This window comes from Mustela lutreola, chromosome 10, assembly GCF_030435805.1.
Source record: "Mustela lutreola isolate mMusLut2 chromosome 10, mMusLut2.pri, whole genome shotgun sequence".
NCBI classification, from domain to species: Eukaryota; Metazoa; Chordata; class Mammalia; order Carnivora; family Mustelidae; genus Mustela; species Mustela lutreola.
In genome coordinates, this window is record NC_081299.1 from 31864213 (window position 1) to 31889293 (window position 25081).

Here is a 25081-nt window from a genome sequence, read left to right on the forward strand (position 1 = left end):
AGTGAGAAAGGGCTCTGTCCGTGGTAGCCATTGTTGAACACCTAATTACATAACCCTCTGAGCTGTGTCAGTGCCTCCATTTTCAGACGAGGCTTCAGACTCTGAAAGCTTGGAGAGTTTGACCTGTAATGGTCAGAGGTCCAAGTTCAGGTCTGTCGGACCCCAGTGTCCGTGACGTTTCTCTTTCTTCTCTGCCCTTCTCCTCCTATGTGAACGCTCCAGCCTCTGTCCCCTTGTCCCAACCAGATGCTCCATAACAACTTGTTGAATTGGAAATGGGGAAGTCGGGAATGTTCTCTCTTGGGTCCACTCTTCCTCCACTGGCCTTGGCCCAGGCTTGCTGAGTCCCCACTTGGGGGTCCACAGCTTGGGGAGTGGCCTTCTGAGCATCATGGGACCTGGTAAAGATAAAAGTCTCATGGGCTCATGCAGCCCAGCCCAGGGTTTCCTGTAGTGTGTTCCAAAGAAAACACTGGAAGCAGGTGGGACTCCATTGCCAAAGGAATTTGGGAAACTGGGTTCCGAGCAGGGTTCTCAAGAGCTTCCTGTTGGCAGATGAGCTCTGCAGTCCTCCCCAGAATGATGTCTCTGGCACTGGCAGGGGAGGGCATCCTGGGTCCTGGGAGGTGGCTGGGAAGAGGGGCATGGAGTGGTAGGCTCGGGTTCAACTTTCAGCTGGGCGGCTGCAGGCAGGCCCCTCCTTTGGTCTAAAGAGGTCTAAGGTCCTCCAGGAAATGAAGTGTTCTGTGGTTACCCTAGAAGCTGCAGAGTGTGAGGTCACCTGTGGCCTCTTCACATAGCCTTCTGGAACCACCTAGGGAAGTATGGTGCCCAGCCTGCAAAGGGAAGTCTTGAAGCTTCAGTGTCCATGGAATCTTTCCCTGGAGTGGCTTCAAAAACCGTGTACTGTCTCCCCACCAGCCACTGAAACCCTCCTGGGCTTATTAAGCAGCTGGCACTTGAAGAATGAACCCTAGGCTCTGCTCAACCACTTTCCAGATGGGGAAATTGAGGTGTCTTGTCCAAGGTCACCCATTCTGACGGCGGAAGAGCTGAGATTTGAATCCAGGTCAGTCTGAGGCCTTGATCTGAGCTCTTTACCTCAATTCCAGTTTTTGCTGTCAGGGCCAGAGAGGCCTCAGAAGTGGGTTCTGGGGGTCATCCTCGGGGCCCGAGTCTAAGGACAGTAGGAAAAGTCCCCCATCCCTCAGCCTGACTGGTGGGCCTTTAGCAGTGGGAACTCTGGGAGCTTGGGTGAGAGGAGTAGGCTGTTTCTGCTGTGAGCCACGTGCTGGGTGGTGAGGTGAGCGGTGACTCAGGGTGGGAGGCCCCGAGCAGGCAGGCAGGGAGTGGGGGCAGCCCAGGCCATGGCTGGGGTCCCCTGAAGGAGGAGGTCTGGGTATGGCAGGGCTGAGTCACAGCAGCGAGATGGGACAGGGAGCTGGGATGGCCAATGACCTCACGCTTTCATGTGAGTCTGGCAAGGAGCCTCGGGCCCAGGCAGGCCTGGTGGGCCCACCCTGGCAGGATGGGCACACGCCCTCTTTGGCCACCCATAGCCATGGGGTGTCTGTGAGACCGCAGGGTCCCCCTGCAGGCTCCCCGAGGCCTGGTATTGGCAGAGCCCTGAAGCCCTGACCGACTGGGGACCAAATCTCTGCCTCTTTTGTCGTGTGATCTGGGCCAAGCAATACCGGCTCTCTGAGCTCTGATGACCTCTTCTGTCCTAGGGATTCATGTGAGGATTCATAAGTAGATTCTTGTCCAAGCCCTGGCACACAGCTGGTGTCCTGGCGGGTGGAGAGGGAAGGAGGCAGCCAGCACCGGCCAGGAGCCCACAGAAAATGGAGGGCTACAGCGTATGGGCTGACAGACCCACAATGCCACCGGCCCAGCTGTTGGCTGCGTGGCTTGGGGTAAAGGCTTTCCCATCTCTGCACCTCAGTTTCCCTAAGTGGCATGTAAAAATAACCACCCCAGGCTCTCAGAAGGATGATGTCATGGGGTTGTTGGAAACTCCTACCCACCACCTTGGGCCAGACACTGAGGAGCAAGAGAGCAGGACCTCTTCCTCAGGGGCCCAGAAGCCGTGAGGGAGCCCCTCTCGCCCCAACCCTGCCTGCCTGGAAGGCATGCCCATGAGCTTTGTGAAGCCACTGCCTGGCCCCAGTCAGGACTTCCCCAGGCTGGCCCGGAGAGGGTGAGGGGTGCCAAGGTCACACGGAAGCCAGCTGAATAGCTCTGTCCTCCAGGGGGAGGGGACCTTTATCTCCCCCGATAAGAGGACCAGAATGGCCTCGGATTTGGGCAAATCCTGGGGTGGGGAGTAGAGGGCCAGGGCTGGGTTGGCTCAGGCTGACCAGAAAGCAGTGCTTCTCCCGGGGCCTTCTCAGCCTGAGTCAGCCAGGGGCTGGGGCTGCTGCTGACTGAGTTCATCAGCCACCTGCCGCCCAGCCTCAGCACCCAAGCCTCCGGCACAAGGCAGGTCCGTCATAATGACCCGGTGATAATGACAGCTGTGTGGGGTGCTGTGCCCACGTGCCCAGGATTCTCTCTGCTTTCCTTCAAACAATCTTGCAAACAGGCCTAGGAAGCAGGCAGGGCAGGGCCTACCTCAGCCGCCCAAGGTCCCACAGCCAGAGGACAGGGGTCCCCAGGCCCCAGGGGCTGTGCCTTCTACTGTCGCGCAGCGAGCGTGCTGAGCCAGTTTTGCATCAGATGCGGGCTGGGTCACCTGAGATCCTGGGAAAGAGACCCAATACCTGCCTGGGATAGGGTCTTAGGAGCCTGGAGGACCGGGGATCAAGGCTCTGGGCCCAAGGACCACTGAGCTCTGTGTCACGCTCTGGGCTGGTCGAAAGGGAGGGAGAGACATGGAGCCCCAGGAACACCAAGGAGTGAGTGCCTGCCTCTATCTACAGGGTCAGGAAGGCTTCCTGGCAGAAGAGACATTGGAGCAAGGCTCTGAAGGCAGAGAAAGCATTCCGGGTAGTAGAGGAAGCGGCATGGGTGCCAGCTGGTGGGCCTGAAAAGGCGTGGCTTGTCCTAGGAGCTGCAGTGAACTGTGAGAGAGACTCAGTGATGGGAGAGGAGCTTGGAGGCCAGCCCAGAGGCCTTGTGTGTCCGGCTGGGAGTGGACCTTCCCCTGAGCTCAAAGTCGAGTCTCAGCTGTGCTGGCTGGGGTTCCTTGGGATTTCCTTCCAGGGCCTTCCCTGACTTTCAGATGAACCCCAGGTGGGTGACACCACAGCCTAGGGAGAGCAAGGCCACCTGCTGGCCATTTTGCTCCTGTCAACTCGGGACAGGCCTCTGGCCCAGACACAGAGCTCCACCTTCTCTGAAATCAGGCTGCAATAGGTAAAGCTGCCAGGCTGGAAGAGGGACCAGGGCGAAGACCCTCCCCCCGTCTCAAATATTCTCCCAAGGGGCACAGGCAGCTCAGTGCTCTCTAGCCTCCTGGCTGCCCTTTGGAGGCCACCCCAGTGTGTCCGTGCCTGACAGGTGTCCCCAGGCTTAGCATGGCTCCTCTCGGTACTCTGCTGTTTGCCCAGCCCACCGCCTGGCCCCGCGGAGGAACACTGGTAGAATCTTCCTCCCACCAACCCCACTTGGATCCTCACTTGTCATTCCCCAGACCGCCCCTGGAGGGCGCCCTTCCACAGGCACTCACTTAATAGGCTAGGGAATGGAGGTTTATTGAAGTGAGGGGCCTGGCGGCAACACCAAGAGGGGCAGCAGCCAGGGAAGACACCCCTCGCGCTGCGCCAGATGCTTCGCTGCATCCTTCAGCCTCAGGGGGGCGGAGGTGTACATGAAGATTCCGGAAGCTTACAACCGGGGTTCGAACCCTAGCTCTGCCACTCACTCGTACGGGACCTTAAGCTAATCAGTGCCCTGGCCTCCGCTTCCCTCTTTGTAAAACGGTGATAATAATACACGTTTCTCCTGGGGTTGGTGTAAGAACTAGTTGAGGCGGCTCATACCAAGTGCTTACGACCGTGCCCTGCGCATCCCCATTTGGCAGATGCGGAAACAGAGGCTCCAAGACAGGTGCTCCTGGTCCTCCGCCGGAGCCTTGCTCACCCTCCCACCCCGCGGTGGCCCCCTGCCTGACCCTCCCGGGCCGTCGCTGGGACCGCGGGCGTCCCCGCCGCCGCTCCCTCTCTTGCCTGTTTTGGGAAATCCTCGGCGGGGCGGGCGGGGTGGGGGGTGGCGGCCCGCGCACCGCTCGCTCCCCACCCCGCGCTCCCAGCCGCCGCGCCGCGCTCGGCCCGCCCTCGCTCGCGACCAATTTTGGGCAAAGCGGCAGCGGCGGCGGCGCGCTACGTGCGGGCGGTGAGTCAGAGCGCAGGAATGCGCAGGACGCTTTGTTCCCCGCTTCGCGGCGGAACGTGCTGGGACCGGGGCGCGGCGGGGTCTGACATCACCGCGGTGCAGCGCCTCCACGTGTCACACACACCCCCCAAGCCAACCGCGGCTCCCCCCGCGGGACTGTGGGACACACCGGGGAGGCCGCCCCTTCCTCCTGCCTCTGGGACTCTGGCTCTGCGTGGTCCCTGCGTGGGGCACAGGGAAACAGCAACTGGGGGAACTGGGAGGGAAGGGTTGCCCAGAAGGAGGAAGGCCTGTGCCCTGGAAGGGCCAGAGGGTGGCACCGAGAGCTCGAGAAGCCACAGCAAGACCCCAGGGCTATGGACTCTGAAAAACAATCTGAGGGGTTTGAAGTGGCAGGGGGGTGGGAGGTTGGGGTACCAGGCGGTGGGTATTATAGAGGACACGGATTGCATGGAGCACTGGGTGTGGTGAAAAAATAATGAATACTGTTGTGCTGAAAATAAATAAATTTAATTTAAAAAAAAAAAAAAAAAAGACCCCAGGGCTACCCCGAGGACACTGCCGGGAGCCCGTGGTCTCCTCTCCTCTTGGAGGCTGCCGTGGGAGAGAAAGCTGGCCATGAGTCCTGTGGGCCCTGCCTGTTTGTTTCCCCGAATCACTCCCCCTCTCTGAGCCTGGGTCTGGGAAGCTGAGAAGTGGGGTGGCACTGGCTGTCTTGCTCTGCTCCAGAGTCCTGTGCTGGGTAGCGTCTCTAGCCTAGGAGTGCTTTGGAAAGGAGTACAGGGGCTTTGAGAAGTCTGGAAACTGCAGATGGCCCCGGTGAGAGCTTTTGTGTAGGAGGCTGTGCCTGGCTCTTTCGGAATGGGAAGGCAGCTAAGGGTCAGAACAACCCTGAGTGGTGGGCAGTGCTGCTGTTCAGGGAGACTGGGACCCAGAGAAGCAGAGTCATCTGTCTCCTCTACTCCTGGTGCTGGCAGAGCAGGTGGGAGCCTGGGGCAGTGAGACTGCCCCCCACTTTTTGAAAAGGGCTGGACAGGCAGGCTGGGGACCCCAGGCTGCTGCTGCTGACCTGACCAGCCCGGAGGCTCCACTTCAGGCTCTCCTCAAGGAGCCGTGGCGGCTGGAACTACAGTCCTTCCGACCCTGGATAGCTTTGGCATGTCACTAGCTTGCTGGGTCCTCCCTTGACTCCACTGTCATCTTCCCCAGGAATAAGACAGCCCAGCCTGTGGGGGGAGCCTGCCAGGGGCATGCAGGGGTACCCATCCAGCTCGGGTTCTCTGGATGGGATTTTGGTTATTCACTCTCTCCTTTGGTTATTCACTCCCTCCCTTCCTCCACAGGGTCCTAGACACCACCGCATAATGCCCCTTGTCCCATGGGGCTGGAACATGGGGGACCCAGTTGACTTGGGGACCTTTCACAGGGGCCTATGAGCATCAGGTCTGGTCTCAGGGACTCTGACATCAGGTGGGTCCTCACTGGGGTCCTCACCAGTCCCTCCCCCTGCTCAGTCTATTCTGGAACTCATGGGCTCCTGTTCCTCGGAAGCCATATGTTCTTTATGGGGGGAGATAGGGGATGGCCTCCCCGACCCTGGGGCTGATGATACAGAAGACTTGTTCCCATCTCAGGGCCTGCTCTCTCTTGGACCACCAGCATGGCCCCCATGCAGCCTCAGCTGGTCCCCCGTGCTGGATGCTCGCAGAAGAGCCTGATGCCCCCAGGTGGCTCTCAGCCTCCCCCCCCCGCCCCTCCCCCACACACCCCCCACACCCCCATGTGGTCCCACCTGTGGGTAGCACAGCTGTGATCTGCCGAGGGTAGATGTGGCAAGGTGCCACCTGGGACCAGGGATCCTTGCCTCTGGGAAACGTGCTTTTCATGCTGCCTGCCATGTGCAGGCCTCACCTGCAGACCCCTTCACCTGCTGTATGCAACGTGCCCAGTGGCAGAGGCCGCACACACGCGCCCTGAGTGGAGACTGGGCTCGGGAGTCAGTCAGCTCTGGGACCCGGGAAGGTCACAGACTCAGACTCCATGTCTGTAAATGAGAGTAGGGTCTGTTTTGTGAGCATCCAGGGAGCTGGTAAATGCAAGTGCCTTAGCACACACTGGCTGTTGGATCAGCATGAGCCCTACCCAAGGAGTTCTAGAGACTTCCACATCCTGTCCATCCCTTGAGTTGAGTCAATGACTGCAGTCCTCCTGTAGATCTTTGTGGTCCTAGGTTCTCTTGGTTCCCCCATGAAGAAGACCAGCTGGTGTGGCCCCTCACAGCTCAGACCAGCCACTGCTGGCCAGAGAGAGACAGGGCCCTGCCACACAGCAGGGCTGGGCAGTCAGAACCTGCTCGCTCCCTCCGGGGGAGGACGATGGTCTGTGAGACCCTTTGGCCTTGAAGTCCCAGAGGCTCCGAGGACACTGGGTGATGGGAGAGACGAGAGTACGAAAGTATCTGCACATGCCACCCCCTCCCAGCACAATTTCTGGCACCCGAGGGCCCCGCCTCAGCCTGGCATGCCTGCCTGGATGCCTGCCTGTGTGGTTTCCCTGGGGCCTTTCCCTCACGTCCGCTGGCAGAGTGTCCCCAGCTGTCTGCATTCCTCTGCTGTGAAGACGGTCACCTCAGGGCCGGGCCCGGCCGGGACACCCCTGAGTCTGAGAGCGTGCGTGCTGGTGAGGGTGTATGGGGACACACCTGCAGGCACCCGCCTCTCTGTGCCCATACATGGGTGTACATTTGTGTGCACGGCCGTGCCCTGGGTGCCCGTTTGTTCATGGACGTGTGTGTGTGCAGGTACTCATGCGGGGGTCACAGACATCCGGGTGGACATTCACAAGCACGAGGGGTGCAGGGGGGCTGCTGCAGAGGCCACAGCACAGCAGGGACCTGAACGTGGCGTGGCCCAGGGCCAGGCTGTTCCCTTGGCAGGCAAGAGCCTCAGAGCTGCCCTCCCAGGCTCCAGCCTCACAGCCCCCATCTGCTGGGCTAGGTGATCGCAATAAACATGCACGAGCTGTTGCTCCGTGCCAAGCCCGGGTGTCAATGCTTGGCATGTAGTAACTCATCTAAACCTCCCTGGCACTCTTGGAGGCTGGCGCCCTTATGGGCTCTTGTTATTGTATGTATGCAATATATATTACATGTAATATTTATATTATATCATAGCATGTAATAAGAACTACCATTGTTATTCTCATTTTAGAGATGAGGAAACTGAGGCACAAATATATCCAGTAACCTGCCTGAAGTCCCACAGCTGACAAAGGGACAGCTGGGATTTGAGCCCATGCGATCTGGTTCCAGAGTCCGAGTGCCAGAGTGGAGCTGTACACATCCCGCTTGGGCCAGCGTCTCCTTGCGCACAAGGTCCCAGCCTCATCCCCTTTCTGCTGGGAGGTCTCCAGTTCCATGGTACCTGCAGCAGGACCAAGGCAATGGAGGGCTAGTTGCGCCAGGCCCCCGTCTCCCAGATGGGGAAACTGAGTCCAGATGGATGGAGGGCCTGGGCCTGAGAAGGTGATCTGTAAGGCCAGGTGCAACCCTGGCTTTGTCCGCACCTGACCTGCTGGAGGACTTGAGGCAAGCGCCCTCCTCCCTCTTGGGCCTTGGTTTCTGTCCCGCCCCCAGAGAGCAGGTAGGAAGGGCTGTCCCAGAGTTCCCAGGTGGGGAGTCCTGGGAGGAGGCGGGGCGGGCCTGGCAGCGGGCACAGAGTGGGCAGGCAGGTAAAGGTGAGACTGGTCCAGGGCTGAAGTCAAGGCGTGGAGCCGGTTTTCCCAGGCTGTGTCTGAGTAATCCTGGGTCTATATTTATCTCCTTTCTTGGGTGAGCCAGCAGGGCCCAGTGGCAGCCTGGCCCACCACCCCCCATGCCGGCACGTTTCCCTCACCTTCAGGTGGCCCCGGAGAGTACCGCAATCTTGGCTCCAAGCTCAGCTCGGTCCACGTAGAACCCATAATGATACTCAAACCCGGTGGCTTCCACGATGAATCTGATAGTCAGGGAAGCTCCATGTGGGCCTCTGAACATGGGGGCAACCATGGCCGTGGCCTGGGCAATGGCACTCAGGGGTCTGGGAAAGCCCACCCCACACAGGAGCAAGGTCCTCTCATCTCGGGCAGCCATTTTCCTTCCTGCATATGCACTTAGGTCCAAGTGGCCGCCCCTGTCCCTTCAAGATCTGAAATTCCCAGAGGAGGAAGTCTGCATGCACGGTGCTCCAGAGTCAGACTGCTCTGGGTTTGAATCCTGGCACCCTGACCTTGAGCAAATAATCTGTGACTCAGTTTCCTTGCTTGTCAAATGGGGCCAAACCTTCCTATCTCCCAGGGGTCTTGTGAGCATTAGTTTGAGGGCACTCTGAGCTGCCAGGTGGGATGAGCTGTCTGTCTGTCCTTACCCGCTCCCACCCTTCCAGGCCCAGGCCCTCAGCAGTGAGCAGGAACCCCACAAATTCCATCAGGGGACATATATGTCTATGACTCTCACTACATGCACACACTCACAGACACCCCTAATTCTGAAAGGCGCATAGAGCTTACACTCAGGATGGATTAGCTGAGTTAAGGATTGGACCCTGGGAAGACCCCAGAAAGAACCAGATACTAACTCTGCCGAGACCCTTCCCAGAGAGGACAGGACAGGTGGCCAGTGAGGCCAAAGGGGTGATGGGAAGAGAAGGGCATCTTGTCAAGAGACGACTCAGCCTGGACCGGCCCCGGCTCTATCTGGCTGGGATCCCTACGGCTAGCTAGGCCCCTGTCCCAGTTCTGGCCTCTGCCCTCGTGGTGCCACCCTCCTGACCCTGGGGAGCCCTGGGCCTGGTGCACGTGCACCACGGCCCTGCCCACTCCCGGGCTGGATTAGGCAGAGTCCGAGGACGTGCTGGGCCGGCAGGCTCCCAGGCGGGGCGGGTGCCTGCGCTAGGGCTGCCCTGTGCTGGCTTGAGACTGGGCCGCAGCAAGGCCTTGTATGGCTCTGGCAGGGTAGCTCAGCCGGCAGCACCCATTGGCTGGGCGGGCACTCCCAGCCGGGGCCGCCGGGGCCTCAAACCACGGTAACCAGAGCTGCCGGGAGCTGGTGGATTAGGATGGCCGCCTGCCCACTAGCTTGCCTGCCACCAGGGCTGCTCTTTTCCTTTCCTAAAAAGGCAGAGCTGGGCAGGATAGCCAGGCAGGTGAACTTGGGCTTGGGGTGGGCAGAGGAGGGGTGGGCAGGTGTGCAGGGGGAGTGTGCTGAGGGTTCAGGAATCCTAGCCCTGGCCTTGGGGCAAGCCCGTCTCTGCTCTGGACATCCATTTTCTCATTTATAAAAGGGGGCACTTGGCAGCTCAGTCTCCCTAAAGTGGCTGAGGCCTTGATGGGACCAGGGAAAAGGTTTGCTGGAGTCCCCCAAGCCCACCCCAGATTCCGGGGCTGCTCAGTAGCAAAGAGGCAGATTCTCTTTCCATAGGAAGCCAACCACGTCCAAAATATCAGGGCCTGGTTTGAAATCCCAGCTCTGCCACTTAGCACGACGACCTTGGGAGGCAGCAGCATCTGTCTGAGCCCCAGTCCTCCTCCTCTATAAACAGCATGGGGCCACAAGCCCCCTGCCCTGGTGATGGGCCCCTGCCGTCAGCCCCAGGCCGCTCTTTCTCAGCTGCACTGTCCTCCCCCGGCCCTTACTTCTTCCCATTTTCCCTCCATTCACACCCATCTCAGGCTGGTCTGCCTGCAGCCGCCTGGCCCCAGGTGTCTCCAGGTCCCGAGCCCAGAGAGCGTCCAGGCCTTGGGGTGAGGGCAGGGTCACCCCAGCCCTGGATGAGGAGCCAGGCAAAGCCTGACTCAGGCCTCCATGGTCATAGACAGCAGCTTAAACCCTCTTGAGGCTCTGGGTCAGGTCTTATTAGGTCACTGGCCTTGCTATTGGCTAGGGTGTGATTGGGAACTTGACCCTTCCTGTGAAAAATGGGGGCATGTGCCCCATCCTGTCTTACATAAAAAGGGAAAGTGCTCATGACCTCTAGAGGGCAGCCATGGGAGGCCTGTCCGCGGTGTAAATGAGTTGGGAGGACTTGGGCCCTGAGGCAGGTGGCCCAGGGCAGGTGGTGAGTCCCGAAGCGTTCACGCACAGTCTTCACACTCTCGAGTCGGGGAAGCCAAACCTCGGCACCTGCCAGTTGATCCTGGGGCCTGTGGCCTCATCGTGAGGAAGCCACGTGACTACCAGATGGCATTGCAGAGAAAGCAGGCAGCTGCTGGGGAGAAGCCTCAGTCCGGGTGGGCCTGGTCCCACTGCTTCCCGGGGCAGAGGAGGGGAGCTGCCTGAGACCCAAGGCTTCCCCTCGGGCCAGAGTTCCGGTTGGAGAGAAGGAAGGAACGCAGCCTTCCATGAGGAGCTGCCCTGGCGTCAGGTCCGTCTTCATGCTGCCCCCAACTAGCTACGCACGTGCGACTGGTGGTGCGACTGGTCCTTTCTCCTCTAAAGATGGGGGCCATAGCTCTCCCCTTCCTGGGTTGTCGTAAAGACTGCAAATCAGGTTTGTAAAATGCTAGGCATGGGGCATGGCATCTACGAAATCTCTTTTTTCTGTGGGGCTGTTGGGGACTTTTCCTACTGGCCTGGACCGAGACCCAGGGGTGACGAGGAAGCCACTTCCTTGGTGTCTCGTCACCCTTGCGCACCCCACGATTCTAATGCCAGAGGCCATCTTCCCTCTCTGGGCCCCTTCCAGACCTTTGTTTCTTTCATCGCCTGGCAAAATCCAACACCTCTGAGGCTGATGTCATCAGGCCTGCCCTGCTCCCCTGCCACCGCGGACCTCTGCCCCTCTCCCGGGCACTTTTGATTTCGGGAAGTCCTAGCATTGAGTGACTATCTTGAGAGCTGCTTGGAGGGACTCTGGGTCTCTTCCCTGAGGCCTGGCTGTGTGATATGCATTGGCCCCTGAAATGTGAGCGAAGGGAGGTTTATTTCCAGCTGGAAGCATTTATCTGTCCGGCCAAGGGAGCACAGCACTCTTTTCATCTTCTTCTGAGGTTACGGGAGCACGGAGATGCAGCCTCCATTAATCTGGGTCTCTAAGTGTCTGGGATCCATGGGGCTATCCTGCTGACCCACATTGAAAGTGTGGCCAAGGGGGGAAGTAGGCTTCTGCCGAGTCAGGCCCGGAGTTTTGGGGGTGCTTGGCTCTGCGGGCGGCAGCCTTTCTCCTGACTGCTACTTACCCCTTCGCTCAGAGCCCCAGTTCCCCCCAAGGCCCTGCAGTCACCAGAGGTGATCTCCATGGCCACTCGTTCCCCCAGCCTGTCCCTAGGTGGCCGCCTCCTCTCTCCCTGCACCCCAGCAGCCTCTCTGGAGGCCAGCCATCCTCTGCCACACCTGGCTTGCCTCTGAAATTACGAGCTAAGACAGCTCATAGTCACTTCTATTCTCATCCAAATCCTCCCGACCAGCAGCACAGCAAGTCTTTCTTTCCTGGGCTGCATGCTCCTTCCAAAGGCTGCCCCACTCTCCCCTGGGAAGGCGTCTGGATCTGTTGTCCCGGCTTCCCACCCTTTATCTGACACCCAGCAGTACCTGGGAAAGGCCTGCTATGCACCAGGCATCATGCTAGGCCCGACTTTCCCGAAGTCAGCAGCGATCCCTCATAGCTGAAACAGAACTTCTTGGGTTCTCAGGGCTGAACTTCCCAGCTGCTCCTTCTCACGGCTTCCCCTTCCTTCTTAGGTGCCCCTTAGGTGTCTCCCAAGAAAGGGCTTTAGGATGACTCAGACCCAGTCTGGACTATAGCTTTTGTTCTCTCCCGCCACAGCTATTACGGTGATTGGGTCATTAATGACGTCATCAGGAGGTAATATCAGGAGGTAATATACATGCAATGCCGTGTTAGAGTGGGACTGTTTTGCTCACTGTTGTGTCCAGCCACCGGCCCCTCACTGGTACTCAACAAATCATTACAGAATTCAAAAGGTGGGGGGGGAGTCTATGCCAGCCTTTTCTCCCTGGCATCCCCAGGCCCCCATGTCAGAGCTGCTCAGAGAAGATTTCTGGAGGCTTTCTCCATTCAAGGCTGCATTAACCTCCCTGTGTAGACCATCTCATTGACTTCCCACCACCACCCTCCATGTTACAGCTGGGCAGCGGGGGCCCAGAGAGGTTGTGTGATTTGCGCAAGGTCACACAGGCAGTAAGGGGCTGGGTCACGGTCTGACTCCCCGTCTTACTCTGCAGGGAGCTGGGTGATGGCCTTCCAAAGTGGAACCCATGCTCCTGTCCCCAGAACCTGCGAGTGTGACCTTAATGTAGAAAACCGGTTTTTGTAGATATATTCAGTTAGGGATCTGGAGATGAGATCATTTTGGTTTAGGGTAGGCCCCAAATCCCATGACCAGTGTCTTTAGAAGAGAAGGGGAGGAGGAGGGAACCTACGGAGAAGGCAGGAGGAAGGCAGGGCTATAAACCAGGGCCCACCAAGTCTCAGCACAAGGCCACAGAAGGCAGGAGAGGTGTGGATTGGACCCTCCCTCAGAGCCCCCAGAAGGAGCCCACCCTGCCAACACCCAGACTTCAGACTTCTGGTCCCCAAAACTCTGAGGGAATAGATTCCTGTTGTTTTTAGCCACGGCAACCCCAGGAAACACAGACCCCCAGATCACAAAGGTGATGTATCCAGTGCTCGCCAGGCCTGGAAGCCAGGGGCCCCACAAGGCCCAGGCTGTGTGTCTGGGGCCTGCTCACCTCCTCCTCGGGGCCTGATTGCTGTCCTGTAAAGCAGCGCTCAAGACAGCAAGCGTCCCTCCAACTCTGACCTTCTTCAACCCTCACGAGAAACCAGGAGCCAGGCGAGCAGGGCTATGTTGGGATTTTCAAATTTATTCCAACGTGCTGTGTGTGTTTTTTTTTAAAAAATATCCTCAGGCTGAACACTCAGCCGGAGCTGTAATAAAGGCAATTATTATACTTGTAAAAACCTCTCATTCACAGTACAGATGTAATTTACAACAAAGGTCACACACATCAATACTGAGTATTTTTTTCCTTTTGTACATCAGACTCTGTGCTTTAGACCTGCATGGGTTTTTTTGTTGAGTTTTTTTTTTTTTTTTTCTCTTTTGCACTGATAGATACCATACCAACATTGCAAGTTGCAGGTGTAGAAACTGGAGTTTAAATAAAATTACAGGCAAAACTACCCCATCCCCATGTTGCTGCTGTACATATCTACAAGACAATTTTTGGAATGTATTGCCATTTAAGAACATAGAAACTCTCTACAGACAATTCACATACAGAATACATACACCTTTTAGAAAAAAAAAAGGCAAATATTTATCTTACAGAGCACATGTATCTTACATTTGCCTACACATTTCCTTTTTCGGTTTCTTTTCTTCTTCTTCTTCTTCTTCTTTTTAAACGCTAGGTTTAGTAAAGTGATCATAAGTGCCGAAGCGGTTTTCTAATGGAAAGCAGACCGGAGCCACACCACAGAAGCAGAATTTGCGGGACTGGCCTTCGGGAACTTTCTCTCCCTGCTCAGGGCTGCAGATCTGTCTCTGAGGCAGGGCTTTTGCTTTAAGGAGGATTTTTTCCTGGAGAAAGGACTGGAGAGCAGTTCAGCTCAGATATATTGCTGGTTCCTATTCAGAAGGGCAGGGTGGAGAATGGAATGGGGCGCCAGGGATCTGGAAGGTAATTCTTTCAGACTTTTTCCCCCCAGAGGGAGGCAGAGGGACTTCTGGGCCTGGAAGCTGGAGGTGATGGAAAAGGGGGAGTAGCCAGTTTGCTGCTCTCAGCGTCCTGGAGGAGCTCTGCGGCTGGGCCAGAATGCAAACCAAGGGCAGGGGAGCCGGGGGTGGGGGGGGGAGGGTCCTGGGCGTGGTGCCTCGGAGGATACCCAGAATGGCCCTGAGCTTGCTGAGGGTGGGGGGCATCCTGGAGGGTAGGCCTGGGGGCTGAGTATCTTGGAATTCCTAACAGAGGGTGAGGGCTGGCTGGGAGACCTCGGCAGCTTGGTTCCAGCCACTTGGCCAAGAGCCAAGGAGCAGCCGACATGCTTCCACAGAGCACCAACAGGTGTCTGTGGCAGCCAATCAGCACTACTCTTGGTGCTGCCCCTGCTTAACAGGTACAGGGGCATGACATGAAAACTGCAAATGTAGGAGTGGGACAGGGTACCCTCGGGGAGGGCATGGAGTGAGCATCCTTTTCCGAACTATGGAGGTGTGTGTGTGTGTGCGCTGGGGCCTCTGTGCTTGGAGGAGCACGGGCAGAGGGTGATAGGAGGGGTTAGCCCTTGCCCAGCGACATCTGTCCCAGGCTGGTGGCACTGATGCCATCCCTCTGAGGATCGGTGTGGGGCAACAGCCCTTCAGCCAGATTCTGTTTGTGCATTATGTCTCCGTCATTGAGAAATGGATCTCTGGTGACTCCCGGTCCCTGTCCCCTCTGCTTATGCCTGTGGGCCTGAGTGGCTGCAAGGACTTGGCCACATTGCCCATGACTGGGTCTCCCAGGGAGGAAATCTCAGTTGGCGGGCTATCCCAGAACAGGGGAATGATGTCCAGGAGAGCAGGGGTGTGTGCCTGGGGGGAGAGGCCTGACTACCCCCAAGGTCAGGGGCTCGGCTAGCAAAAACCCCCATCTGCTACTTTGTAGGTCTGGGCTAGAAGATCTTGCCCAGAAAGGTTTCAAACCTGGGCTGAAGTGATGCCCTTTATCTAGCTCCCAGGCCCCAAGGCTAGAAGTGTCCACTGGTAGGGCTGAGAGGTGAGGGTGAGGGAAAGTCAGGGAAGCCTGGGCTGTAACCAGGGCCGGGCACCTTCCCATTTCCTGTGAGGCCAATACAGGGCCAGTAGAGTCAAGGCTGGGCTTGCTGGTCTTCTCCCAGGGTGGCAGGAGCCCCGGACTCTGGGGCAGGCAGCTGAGCACGGACAGCTGACCTCACCCGCCCGCGCCTCAGAGCCCAGCAGACCCCCAGGGAGGCCCTTCCCCATTGTCTGGTTTCTGTCTTAACGGAACTTGGGGCTGGCCTGTCTACTCAGCAGAGGCCAGGCAGGGAAAGGCCCTGAACTGGCAGAGAAGGGAATTAGAGCCTCAACCTGTATCCTGTCTGTACAACTTCAGTCGCTCAGGAGGCCCCAGGCACAGGGTTCGCACAGCCTGACTGAGGCCTGGGGACTGGCCAGGGACTTGGCTGCTCTGTAAGGCAGCTTCAGCACCTAGCCCAAGTGGGCTGGGGCCATCGTCCCTGTGGTTTCTCCCTCTCTGTAGAAATGAAAGAAAAGAAATTCTGGAAGGTTGTGAGAGAACCCGCCTCTCCCAGGGCAGGGTAAACATGAGTTCTCTATTTCAACTTGGGATTTTCATTTCTGGTCTTATTATTTCTCTTACAAAGCAGGTTTTTGCCCCCAGGAAATACAGGGCAGTTTCTTGAGGGAGGAGACAAGGCTGAGGGAGGAGACGGCTGCCTAGTCCTGATTGCTTTGGAGAAGAATTCAGTTGATTTAGGACAATTCTTCTAGGTCAAGAGAATCTGAGGAGGCTGGGAGAGGTACCAAATACCATCCTGTGTGAGTGAGTGAGTGAGTGTGTGTGTGTGTGTGTGTGTGTGTGTGTAACTTTTCAAAGAGATTTAAACCAACAAACAGGCCTGGGAAGTTCCCAGCAGTCATGGTTTTGGGTGCTTCCTGGGGGGTAGTGGAGGCTTGACAGTGTGTGGGGTGGGGATGAGGGGAGGAACCCAGTCCTGCTTTTGAAAAGAGATCCAGAAACGGGTCCCTATACACTTACACTTCCAGTTCTGAGCACTAGAAAAGCTCAGCCATGGAAGAAATAGGGCCCTTTGAGCCCTAGGGACCAAACATGCAAGGAAACCCAAGCCCTGGCCTCGGTAATGCAAGGCAATACACCTTGGATCTTGACCCCTAGGGTCTGGGCCCTGTCACTTTGGCCTTGTGGGTAGTTTCTAGAACAAGGGAGGCAGTCTGTAGCTGGGGGCCCGAAGCAAGGCCCCATTTGGGTCCTCAGGAACCAGGACATGAATAGTCAGGGCTCTTTTTGCAGCTTAGGAGCTAGGGGTGGGGATAGAGGGGAAGGTTTGAGGGTGGGGGTCCAGGGGAATTTGTAAGGGTGCCAGGATGGGTACACAGTTCAGGACACCTGGGTATCAGGGAGCCCTGGGGGAACCAGCAAGCTCCTACCTTCTGTCTGCTCCTCTCATCTGTGTTGAAATCCTAAGAAAGGTAACATTTTCTTTTCCTCGGGAAAAAGAAAACTGGAGTTTTCTGAGAGGCTGAGTGGGGTCCCCCTGCCTTGGGCCACTGACCTTCTGCTGGCAGTGAGGGTGGCCACTAGCTGGGGTGGAATGAAGTGGGAATAAATAGGAACCATGAACATCTGTACATAGGATGCTTGCTTTTACATTTAATTATATATTTTTAAAGGTTTTTTTGTTCTTTTATTTCCTTTCTCCTTCAGTGCATCCCCCTCTCCCTCAGCACGTGGCCACCTCTTGCCAGCCCTGGGGGGGTGGCTGCAGACCACAGTGGCCCAGGCTGAGGCCACACCTACACCCTTGCTCAAAAAAAGCACAGAATATTCACAGCCTCAAACTCCTCGTGGGTTTTGTTTGTTTGTTTTTGTGTGTGTATGTGTACGCGTGTGTTTTGTTTGTTTCTTTTCAAGCAACAAAAGGTACAGAAAAAGGCACAGGAAACTGCATACGCGGGAAGATTGAACAGTTGGGTGCTGAGCAGAAGCTGTTTGGACAGACGGACAGGTAGGAGAAGGAGCCCGTGAGAGCAAGATGATTCGAGGAAGTTGGCTGGAAATGTCTGTTGCTGAACACCGGAAGCCAGATGCTGAAGCAGTCGGAGAGAGGCTAAGTGCTTGGGGGGCCCCCGTCCTTGGGCTGGTGTGGAAGTGCCTCAGGCCCCCCACTTCCTGAGGGCTCGGGGGAGCCCTGACTGGTCCTGGGTTCCCCAGAGAGGTTCCTCCTCCGGGCTGGGAAGCGAGTGGAGGCCTCTGCCAGGCAGCCCACGGAACTGCTGCGGTCCAGGGGGGAGGCGGTGGAGGCCACGGGGTTGGCCAACGTGCGTGGTGACTCCAAGCGGGGGCTCCAGGACTCTGGCCTGCGGCCTTGGGATAGCCGGGGCGAGGCCTCGGGCGGGGTGTCGGGGCTGTGGGTGGGTACAGGCTCTGCGGGCACCTCAGCCACTCGGGGCTCCCAGTCAGGAGGTCTGCCCAGGCCCCCACTCGTCCTCTCCCTCTCCTTGGGGTAGTCCCTGCCCTCCAGCTCCGATGAGAGTGTGAATTTGGATACCTTAGCCACAGGGGACACGGAGGCTGACGAGCTCTCGGTGGGACTCCAGCGGCCTCGCTCCTGGGCCTCCCGGGCCCCTGTCAGGTCACTGCCACCTCCTGAGAAGCCACTGACCCAGGCAGCGGTGGGCCCCGGCAGCAGGGTGGGGTGGGCCCCCGGCCGGGCCTGCACCATCTGGATCCCGCCGATGGGAATCAGGGGGCACGGGGCACGGGTCAAGTGCTGGGAGTGCAGAGGGAGATGGCTGAAGATGTTCTCCTCTGTCCGGGCAGGGGTGTGGCCATGGAAGTCATGGGGGACTGAGAAGGGTCGGGAAGAGGGAAGATGAGCAGGGCCTGGTGAGCAGGAGGGACTCCGGGATGCGGTCTTCTGCTGGGGTCAGAAAAGAAGACAGGGTAAGGCAAGGGCTAGGTGCTGGCACATGGAGACCCCCGCCGCCTAAAGATGAGGGGCGGGGGGCTCGCCCAAGATGACAGACAAGTCTTGGCTGAGCTAGGGCAGGAGCTGAGCTCCAACCCCCCGCCCATGGTGCCGCCCTGTCCCCAGCCCTGCAGTGATCGTGAGCACACGGGTCCCCACGGTCTTCATGCCTCAGGCCAGCACACCTGACCCTCTGGCTCCATCCTGCTGTCTCTCCTGTTCCTGGCGTGGTCTTGACCCAACTCTACCCTTGGAAATGAGCTCCCACTCCAGGTTCTTTACACTCTCCCACCATCAGCAATAATAATGTGACGCCAAGAGGAAGGATTCCCAGCCCGTGCTCCTCCAGGATACTAAGCCTCTGAGCAATGGTGTCAATGCTGCTGGTAGAGGAGGGTGGCATTGGGTTATGACAAGAGGGCGCCAGAAGAGGCCCTGGGAGGTAAAGGTAAGCTGACAGGGATGGAGTTGGTGGTGACGGGAGGGTGCTGGGCTGCCGACGTGGGAATGTGGATGGAGCTGACCTGGTGGTGGCCGGTGCTTATTAACTTAGTAATGGTGGAGATGGCGCTGGGGGCGGGGACAGGGAGGGTGCTGATGGACAGTGATGGTCCGGCAAGGATGGCATTGGTTGTGGTGTCCCTGAGGCCGCTGGTGACAGGGCTGTTGGGGAGGTGGGGTTGGGGGGCTGTGAGGGGAGGGGCACAAGCCTTTCTGCCTGCATTCAAGACCAGCCCCAGTGTCCACGCTCTGCTGCTTCCAAGGCTACACTGGCTGGCTCTGGGGGCCCCCGTGGGGTGTCTTATAGGAGGCACCGCACAAACTTCTGCTCTGTTAGCAATCACCCAGCTGGCCAGGCTGTGTAGCTGCAGGTCTGATGCCTCAAGGAGGAGTGCACTGTGCCCCCCCACCCATCCCCCCTACCCATCAGGGATGAGCAGCCCAGTCACTCGGGGGCAGGAACTCACCCACGTGGAGGCGTAGGTCTCGGGGCTTCTGCCAAGAGGCTTGTGAGGTAGAGGCACGGGCGGGTAGAGAGCCCGCAGGGCCAGCCCCGAGCCTGGGCCGCGTTCGCCTCCTGAGGGGCTGCCCGGCCCAGCCAAGGCCCACTTCCCTGGCAGTGCCGACCGTGGCGGTGACTCGGCCTGGCCCGGGGACCTTCTCCTGGTGGGTGAGTGTCTGGGGGGGCCCGGGTCCGGGGCCCCCTTGCGTTCGGGGGGCGGATGCGCTCGAGAGGACAGTTCCCTTCCCAGGGGGCGGGGGGTGAGAGGAGATTGCTCGAGTCTTGGAGACCCACAAGGGAGAGGGCCCGTCTGGGGGCCAGGCGGGCTTGGGGTGGAGGCCTGTGGCTCTCGGGCCGGTGAGTGTCGCTGGGGAGACGAGTCGCTTTTGGTTAGTGAGTGTTTGTGGGTCAGTGGTGGACGGCTGCCTGCGTCTTTGCTTGGGGACCACGGCCTTCTTGGGGACACAGTCTTGGAGCTCAGGGCTGAACCTGTGTCCTTCTCCACTGGGCCTGGAGGGGCCGGTCCCAGCCGGGGGAGGCACGGGGTGCTGAGGCAGGACGTGGAGCCACTGCCGGCTGCCAAGAGCTCCGCTTCCGACCCAGAGCTGCCCCGCGTGGCCTGGCTGCCCGAGGTGGCATCGGGGTGCTGAGGGCCCGGACCGGGAGAGGAGTCTGCCGGCAGCGGGGCCAGCGGGCCAGGTGGAGGTGCCTCCGAGGCCGGTCCCGATGGCTCGTCCTGGCTCTCCTCTTCGTCCTCATCCTCGTCTTCGTCCAGGTCTGAGTCCGAGTCTGAGTCCTCCAGGTCTGAAAACTGGTGCTCCGCCACGGCCTCTGAGCCCTCTCGCCCTTCTGAGTCCTGGAACGGGTCATCACTGGTTCCTGAGGGGTAGACACAGGAGGCCTCGGGGTCACAGCTGGCCCCACGTGCCGCCGCCCTCTAGGCCCCTGTCCGTGTCTGCAAACAGGGCCTGATAGCTGTGGCCATGGTCCAAGCTTGGGGAGAGAATGGGGGCCGCAATACCTATGGGAACACTATGTAAAGAATCCCAGCGAACAACAGTTACTTTGTAACTACCCTGGGCCAGGTTCCTTCTAAGACCTTCATGTGTGTTAATTCATCTAATTCTCAAATGCTCCGAGAGGTCCCACTGGTCTTACCTTCATGTTACAGATGAGGGAACACCAAGGTAAGATTAAGAAGCTTGCTCAAGTAAGAGAAGTCCCAGGGCTGGGACTGAACCGTAGCAAACGAGACAAACCTTTCTGTTGGTTTGTCTCTTCACTAGGATTTCAGGACGGGATCCCCTCTGAGCCCGTGCAGTCACCTTGCTGTACTGTCATCTCCCCTTTTGTCAAACGAATGTGATACTCTCACCTCCTTCACAGGCTTGGCCAAGAGGAATAACCACACGGGGCACAGAGAAATGGCTCAAATAATTATGGCCACTCAATACGTTCATGAAGAAATCTAGTATTCTGGGACCCAGCAGCCAGGCTGGCTGGTCCAGCAGCACCAGCCACGGTCAATCTAAACACACACCTGCCACACGGGCCAGGCTGCTGCTGGCTGGCCCAGTAGCATCGGGCAGGTGGCAGGTCCTGGCCTCTGGGAGGGGGAGGGGTGGCTAAGCTGGCCTCAGACAGCACAGCAGGGTCCCCTCCCAGTCGCTCTTGTCCAGAGGACGTGTTGTCCTTGGAGAACTCCAGCTGCTCCCAGTGAGGAGGGAACGGACTTCTGGAATACTTTCAGGTCTGGCTGCTGGTGGGGCAGCCCCAACCAGCCAGGTCACTTCTAACATGACACCAGTCAAGGGTGGGCATCCCTGAGATGGGGACCAGTCAGGACTCTGGGGAGAGCTCTGCTGACATCTGGCCCACCTGTCAGGCTCCTGAGGGTTTGGGTCATGCCAGCCCCTCTCCGGGTTCATCGTCAGCACCCATTCCACCACCAACCAAGAGAGCTGGACATACAAGCAGACTTGACCATGCCGGGCTTCCAAACTCCACCACACCCCAGCAGCCCTGGGGCTGGAAAGCCTGGTGTTCCTGCTTCTGAATAGCTCAGCATGCAGTGGTAAGAAGACTGAAGTGGATGCTGGTGGGTCAAAAACCATGGGGTGGAACTGGGGTTGGTAGATGAAGGGCAGGTCAAAGGACCAAGGGCAGGGTCTCCTGACCACCAGAAGCAAAGGGGAAGGCAGGAGGGATGTGGTGGTGGTGGTGGGGTGGTATGCAAAACACAGAGTTGCAGTGCCCCAGGCCCTGCCTCAGACCTGATTTCAGACCCAGCAGTTCACCTCGCCTCACCCCTCATTTACATATGGGGAAATCCAGGCCCAGAGGGGCCAAGGGCTTCCTCCCCAAGATTAGCCAGGGAGCACTCGCTGAGTCAGGACTAAGGTTTACAATCCTTGCATTATTACTCTGCCAGTATAAAATGATATTTATGCGCCGGAAATGGTCTGGGTTTGGATCCCAGCTTTACCCTTCCTAGCTGTGTGGTGTGCAATTGACTCTCTCCGTGTTCAGTTTCCTCATCTGTAAAATGGGGGTAAGAGCAGTAAAAGTCACCTGATGAAGCTGGTAGGAGGATCATGAGGGTCTGACCCATTGTAAGTACCCAATACAACTTAGCAAATACCTCAAGTACCCCAAAATGCCAAGCAGATGGTCAGCCTTGCAAGCATCTCACGGTTGATGGTCAGAAGGCTAGTTCTACTTGTGAGGGAGAGTTAAGACCAGTGTCGCCTGATATCCAGCAGGGATATCTTTACGAATGAGGAAGTGGAGGCCCAGAGTGGCCTGCCTTAGGCACCTAGGGCAGGAATGATGGAAGCCAAGGGTCCCCTGTCTAGAACGGGGTTCTCCAGACCCTCTGCATCTGAGCTCTTGCAGGACTGTTTAAGATGCCCTTGCCTGGGGGGCCCATCCCCAGTGCCCCTCACGGAGCTGCCAGTCCACTGCTGGCATCACCGGCAAGCCTCCATCCACAAAGCCCAGCCTGCTTCAGGCCAGGGGACCAAGGAGGAGATGCAGAATGAAACCTGCGAGGGTGCTGAGGGAGTCTGGGTGCCGAGGGAGTCTGGCCATACGGTGGCACTGGTGCCCAACCTCCTCACTGTCAGGGGCGGGGCTTTGTTGGGGGGAACCTGGCCACAGGGAAGCAGTGGTTCCTAGGCTGTGTTCCCAAGCGCCACTTGGCGTCTAGCAGACAGGCTCCTCCCAGAACCTTCCTCATCATCACGGGAAGGGGAGACTCCGTCCTTCCAGTTTCTTAAGCCATAAACCTCGGATTCATTCTTGGCTTCGTTTCTCTAATGCCACCACCATCCCCTCTCATGGTAGCAAAACCTGTCGGCTCCACCTGTGGAATGTTTCCAGAACCCTACCACTTCTCCCAACCTCCACCTAGTCCAAGCCAATGTGTGCTCAGCCTGACAGCTGCCTCCAGCCACTCCCTGTCTTAACCGTCCTCTGCACACAGAGTCACCGAGAGTTGGGGGACATAACTCCACTGCACGGCCCAGCCCATCCCTTGACCTTCATGGCTCTGTTCTCTAAGTTCATCCTTCGCCCCCCCCACCCCCGCTCGGGTGCTCAGGAGCTCTGTACCTTCTGTCCCTTTTGGGGGAGAGCCCTTCCCCAGACCCCCACCCCTGCCCCGCCTCTTGACCACTCCCCTCACGTTCTCTGCTCACACCTGCCAGAGCGAACCCTTCCCACATCTCCCAGCCCCTCATGCGCACCTGTGCTTCCTACTCATTGACCCTGTCCTATTCTGCATTTGTTCGCTGCCCTGCTCCCTTCGAGAATGTAAGCTTTCAGAATAAAGCATACAGTTTTATTCACTGTGGGATCTCCAACAGCTTGAATAGGGCCTGGAATAGAGCCGGTGTTCAGTAATCACTTCTAGAATAAATGTGCTGATTTTATCCTCAAACGAGGTGGGTATGGTTATCCTTTTTTGCCTCATTGGGAAACTGAGATTGGGAGAGGGGAAGGGGCCAGCCCTGGGTCCCTCAGTGGACCCTCGGTGCGTGCCTGTCGCAACCTCTTGACTCTCCGTGGGCGGGCTCTGTGCTCAGGCTGTGGCTCCCCCAAGTCCAGCCCAGCAGGCACTGGGCTGGTGTACAGCCAGCATTTTTGTGTGACCTTGAGTAGCTGTCTCTACCTGAGCTTTAATTTCCGCAACTGAAAACGGGGTCACACAAGTTCCTACCACACACTATAAGGACTCAGTAAGACAACAGGTGTAAACGGCCTAATGTACATTCTAGATAAGCACGGTGCCCCCCTCATTTCTCATTTTGGTGGAAACAGCCCCAAGTTCACTGTGTTTAGTGCAGTAAAGGTGATGTAGTATGCCTAAAAGGAAATGTGCTTTACCTTTCTGAAAGACTGTAAGTGGATCTTGAAATTGGAAAAACAAAGACACGCGCGCGCTGCATGCATGCACACACACACACACACACACACACCCTCTTTGTCACACTCTAAATCCTGATACTGATTTTAGGGAATCTGGTCAAAGGGTTGCTGCATACAGGGGAATGCCCCTGGCTTCCCTGACTCCCTTTGCCGGGGTGGGGAGGGGGAGACACTGCTGTCCACCTGCCAAAGTCCTTCTGGCCTCCTCCCTGGATGCCGTGGCTGCCCAGGGCCTTTGACCCCCACGCCCTCCTCTGTTGGTTTTTTTTTTTTTTTTCCAGAAGTAGGTGCCTCTTGCTGATGGAGGACTTTGGCCAGGGTGCGGGTCTGGGGCTGTGGGATTTGATGGGGAGGCGAAAAGGGGCTATTAGGTCTAGCTTTGGCTCTCTCTCAATGGCTTCCCAAGTTCTAAAAGACCCAGGTGTCAGGCTCAGGCCCAGAGTGTGGAGGTGGGGGATGGATGTGGAGCGTAGGTACCCCCCCCCCCCCTGCATCACCGTGAGGATTTATGAAATAATCCCCAGCAAGGGTTTACAACCCGCCGGACACAGAGTAGGTGCTCAGTCAATGTTGACTGCAATTACTCACGTGCTAGTGTTTACACCACATGTTGGCTGAGCACCTGCGAGGCGTCAGGCACGCCGCCTTCTTGCTAGACCACGATGCACGCTCAGGGTGACATAGCACGTGGACTCGTATGGAGAGAAGGGGGAAGTCCCTCTGAATTTGACATTTATCTCCCGGTAGGTGGGAACCCTGGCTGTCAGGGAGGGCCCCAAAGTGGGAGAGGAGACAGCAGGGAGAGGACAGAAGAAGAGGAGGGCAGGGGGACAGGGGAGGAGCAGGCAGAGGAAGGAGGGGAGACGGTGAGGAGGGCAGAGGGGGGAGGAGGGAGTTGGCAGTCCGGTACCTTCTTCGGCTTCCAGCTCCTCAAGCACCCCTGTCTCTTGGCACTTTTTGCTGTGGGCCTTCGACTTCATGTGCTTAGTCAGATTCCCTGGAAAGAAATGAGAATGGACTCAGGCTCTTGGCCGCAGGGCAGGGGGACAGCGAAGGCCGGGGGCTCGCTGATGCAGTGCCCGGCCGGGAAGGCCGTGGCTTCGAAGATCCGCCAGGGCCCCGCCGGCTGCAGGGGCTGGGCAGGGGAGCCAGGACATCCCTGCGCCTGGGTGCTCAGGCTGGGATGTGTCCCACAGCCCTAGTTCAGGACCGTGCTCAGGAGCTGGGGGAGGGAGGGAGGGAGGGGGGCGGGCTGGGAGACGGAAGTGGGCGTAATGAGGAAGTGAGATGCTCGTTAACAAACACACAGAAATTTAAAAAGACAACTCATGTGGAATAGGTTTTTCCTGCTTTGGGTTTAACTCTGGGCCCAGGAGCTAGTGACCCTCATGGAGCAGGATTTCTGGGCTTCTCAGATGCTGGGATGCCGGGAGGGGCCCTGTAAACCGATGTGCTGGGTGGGTACTAAGGATGCCCTTCTGACTGAGGCCATGAGTGGGGCAGCCCACAGGGTTTGGGAAAAGAACCAGGACAAAGTTACTGTTAGAAATGGAGAAAGAGCAGAAGATATAGGAAAGTCTGCTGG

The 25081-nt window shown here is 57.8% G+C and overlaps 1 protein-coding gene across 6 annotated transcripts in view; it reads right to left on the reverse strand.

Annotated features, from left to right (window-relative positions):
- Positions 1-13175: 13175 nt before the first annotated feature.
- HIVEP3 (HIVEP zinc finger 3) overlaps positions 13176-25081 on the reverse strand; it is a 456280-nt gene continuing 444374 nt past the window's right edge. For 5 of the 6 annotated variants that reach the window (XM_059135436.1, XM_059135432.1, XM_059135434.1 and 2 more), the window contains 3 exons: positions 24407-24493; positions 19034-19947; positions 13176-18017 (listed from right to left, as the gene is read on the reverse strand). In XM_059135436.1, coding sequence (XP_058991419.1) covers positions 17205-18017; positions 19034-19947; positions 24407-24493 — 1814 coding nt within the window. In that variant the 3' untranslated portion in view covers positions 13176-17204. The remainder of the gene's footprint in view (positions 18018-19033; positions 19948-24406; positions 24494-25081) is intronic. The other variant, XM_059135438.1, reaches the window with a different exon arrangement.